At 39.9% G+C, this 3,264-nt stretch overlaps 1 protein-coding gene across 1 annotated transcript; it reads left to right on the forward strand.

Annotated features, from left to right (window-relative positions):
- Nucleotides 1-603, forward strand: LOC102670148 (uncharacterized). Its single transcript, XM_006580606.1, has one exon. The coding sequence runs from the start codon at nt 1-3 to the stop codon at nt 601-603; it is 603 nt and encodes a 200-aa protein (XP_006580669.1).
- The last annotated feature ends 2,661 nt before the right edge of the window (nt 604-3,264 follow it).

A 3,264-nucleotide genomic window follows, 5' to 3' on the forward strand; every position in this document is an offset into this window, starting at 1 on the left:
ATGTTGCTCTACACCAAATTCATGAAGGACATCCTCACCAAGAAGGGGAAGTACATTGGCAAAGAGAGCATTGTGGTGGGAGGCAATTGCAGTGCAGTGATAAAGAGGAAGCTACCCAAGAAATTTAATGACCACGGGAGCATGACAATCCCTTGCACCATAGGGAATGAGTCAGTAGGGAAGGCTCTCATTGACTTAGGGGCAAACATCAAATTGATGCCCCTGTCAATGTGTAGAAAAATTGGAAATTTGAAGATAGACTCTACCAAGATGACGCTCCAGCTCGCAAACCAATCAATCACAAGACCGTACAGGGTAGTGGAAGATGCCCTGGTCAAAGTCCGCCATTTTACTTTTCCGGTAGATTTTGTCATCATGGATATAGAAGAAGATACAAATATTCCTCTTATCTTAGGCAGACCCTTCATGCCGATTGCCAACTACGTGGTGGATATGGGGAATGGCAATCTGGAAATGTGCGTCGACGACCAAAAGGTAACCTTCAACCTTTTCGAAGCAATTAAATACCCAGAGGAAGATAGAAGGTGCTTCAAGGTGGAGAAAATCGATAAAGAAGACATCGGTGCTCTTCAAACCACATAGAGTTCACTGGAGAAAGCTTTGATCAATGTTATGGATTGTCTAACCAGTGAAGAGGAGAAGGATCTGAGGGCTTACTTTGAAGACTTAGATCGTGAAGAAAATATTCCTGCAAGGGGGACCAGCTTTGAAGAATTGAAAAATGGTGGTCCATCCGAGAAGACCAAGGTAGAGCTGAAGATCCTACCCAACCAATTGAAATATGTGTTCTTGGAGGAGAACATGAGCAAGCTTGTGGTGATCAACAATGAGCTAACAAAAGAGGAAGAGAATAGGTTGGTGGAGGTCCTCAAGAGACACAAGGAGGCAATAGGGTGGCACATATCAAATCTAAAAGGAATCAACCCTGCTTACTGTATGCACAAGATAATCATGGAAGAAGACTATAGACCAGTAAGACAACCCCAGAGAAGGATCAACCCATCAATGAAGGAAGAGGTGCGGAAAGAGGTGCTCAAGCTTCTAGAGGCTGGGCTTATCTACCCCATTTCCAACAGTGTTTGGGTAAGCCTAGTCCAGGTGGTACCAAAGAAAGGGGGCATGGCAGTCATTCGGATTGAAAAGAATGACCTAATCCCAACAAGGATTTTCATTGGCTGAAGAATGTACATCGACTACCGCAAGGCCAACAAAGCCACAAGAAAAGACCATTTTCCTTTGCCCTTCATGGACCAGATGTTAGAGAGGTTTGTGGGACAAGCTTATTACTGCTTCTTGGATGGATACTCTGGATACAATTAGATTACAGTGGACCCCAAGGATCAGGAGAAGACGACCTTCACATGCCCTTTTGGTGTCTTTGCCTACAGACAGATGTTGTTTGGATTATGTAATGCACCTGCCATATTTCAGATGTGCATGTTGGCCATTTTTGCAGATATGGTGGAGTTGGAGCATAAAGCCTAATGGGCCCTCAAACTGCTTAACTTTGATTAAGCTACATCTAGAGAGAAGATGAAGTTACAGTTGCTAGAGTTAGAAGAAATAAGGATGAACGCATATGAATCATCCAAGATTTATAAGCAAAAGATGAAGGCGTATCATGACAAGAAGTTACAAAGACAAAACTTCCAGCCAGGACAACAAGTCTTGCTCTTCAACTCCAGACTCCGGTTTATTTCCAGGAAAGCTGAAGTCAAAGTTGTCAGGGCCGTTTGTGATCAAAGAAGTAAGACCCCATGGAGCTATGGAATTGGGGGACCCTACAGCAGGCACTCCTGAGAAAAGATGGATCATCAATGAACAACACTTAAAAATTTACAATAGAGGCCAGTTTGAAAGATTAACAAGTGTTGTCTACTTGAATATCCATAAAATGAAGAACAACGTCTAGCTAAAGACGATAAATTAAGCGCTTACTGGGAGGCAACACAATATTTTTGTTAATTTTTGTTCTTCAATTATATAAAAAAAGCAGGATTTTGTTTAGAGTCTTCACAAACCCTCAATCCACCTGTGGATGGATCCACCATTGATCACCCTAGAGGCCTTCATCTAGCAGGTTGCTTGGCCAGGGGTCCAACCCTCTACTGATGGGGGGGATGGGCCCTCTGAGGTCAAAGATACCACTGAAGCCGGAGCTAGGGATGACATCATTGCAGATTTGGCAGTTGATTGGGATCCATGGCCAGACTTAGGTTGAAGAAAGCAAGATTTTATTTAGTTTTTATTTTTTATTTCTCTCAAATAATTACATGATATTTATGAAGTCATTGCTAAATCTTTTTCTGAAGGACTCAAACACTTGGAATGTTGCATACCATTTTTGTGAAAATGTTGATTCCATGAAGGCAAGCATTAGTTTAAGTAGTGGAGTATGAATCACAACAAATAGAGAAAAGGTTAGTCTGTCTGGAAGAAATTATGGTACGGTAAGCCAATAACTTTGTCTTATCCCAGTGAGTTATGCGAAACCTACTTATAAGAGAACGTCTGTTTTTAATTTCCTGATTTTGCATCATTCTTAGACTATTAGATTAATTACATGAGGTGGAAGTGATGAAGGCCATGTTTCTATTTCTTCTTATTTTCAACCACTTAGCCTAAAAGCCAACCTTTGACAAAAATTTATCACTTGCACCTTATTTGAGTCAAAAATTATAATCATGTTTTTTGTAAAACCCCTAAGCCTACTTTAATTATCTCTTACCTTGTTTTAGGGTTTAAGAGAGCATAAGGGTTTTAGTCATGATATGCCCCTAATTTGGGGGAGCGGTAAGGTAAAAAATTGTCTCAGGAAGGTAAAACAGCACACAATAAGGCACCCTAAAAAAGCTTGTAAGCCCAAAGTTTCTATAAAAAAATTAAAAAAAAGACAGAAAATAAATAGGTGTCATAAGTCCTATTAAAAAAAACAATGAATTAAGGCTGTAAAACAAATAAGTCTACGCTGAATAAGTGGAAGTTTTTCTAGGATAAGAGTTCTCTTATAACCCTAATTTTTTAAATCCCGAAAAAACCATAATTTTTTTATTAGCTAGGCCACATTACAAGCCAATAAAAGTCCTTAGTGATCCACCAAATGTAAGTTGGATAACTTTAACTAAGATGAAATGCAAAATTAGGAACATTAATTATAGGTTGTAGAGATTTTAAACACTCATCCAAGACACTTGTGCGCAGAGAGAAACACTAAAGCCTTGTGAGGAAAAGTGAGGCAAGTCG

This window comes from Glycine max, chromosome 5 (genome assembly GCF_000004515.6).
Source record: "Glycine max cultivar Williams 82 chromosome 5, Glycine_max_v4.0, whole genome shotgun sequence".
In the NCBI taxonomy this organism is placed as follows: Eukaryota; Viridiplantae; Streptophyta; class Magnoliopsida; order Fabales; family Fabaceae; genus Glycine; species Glycine max.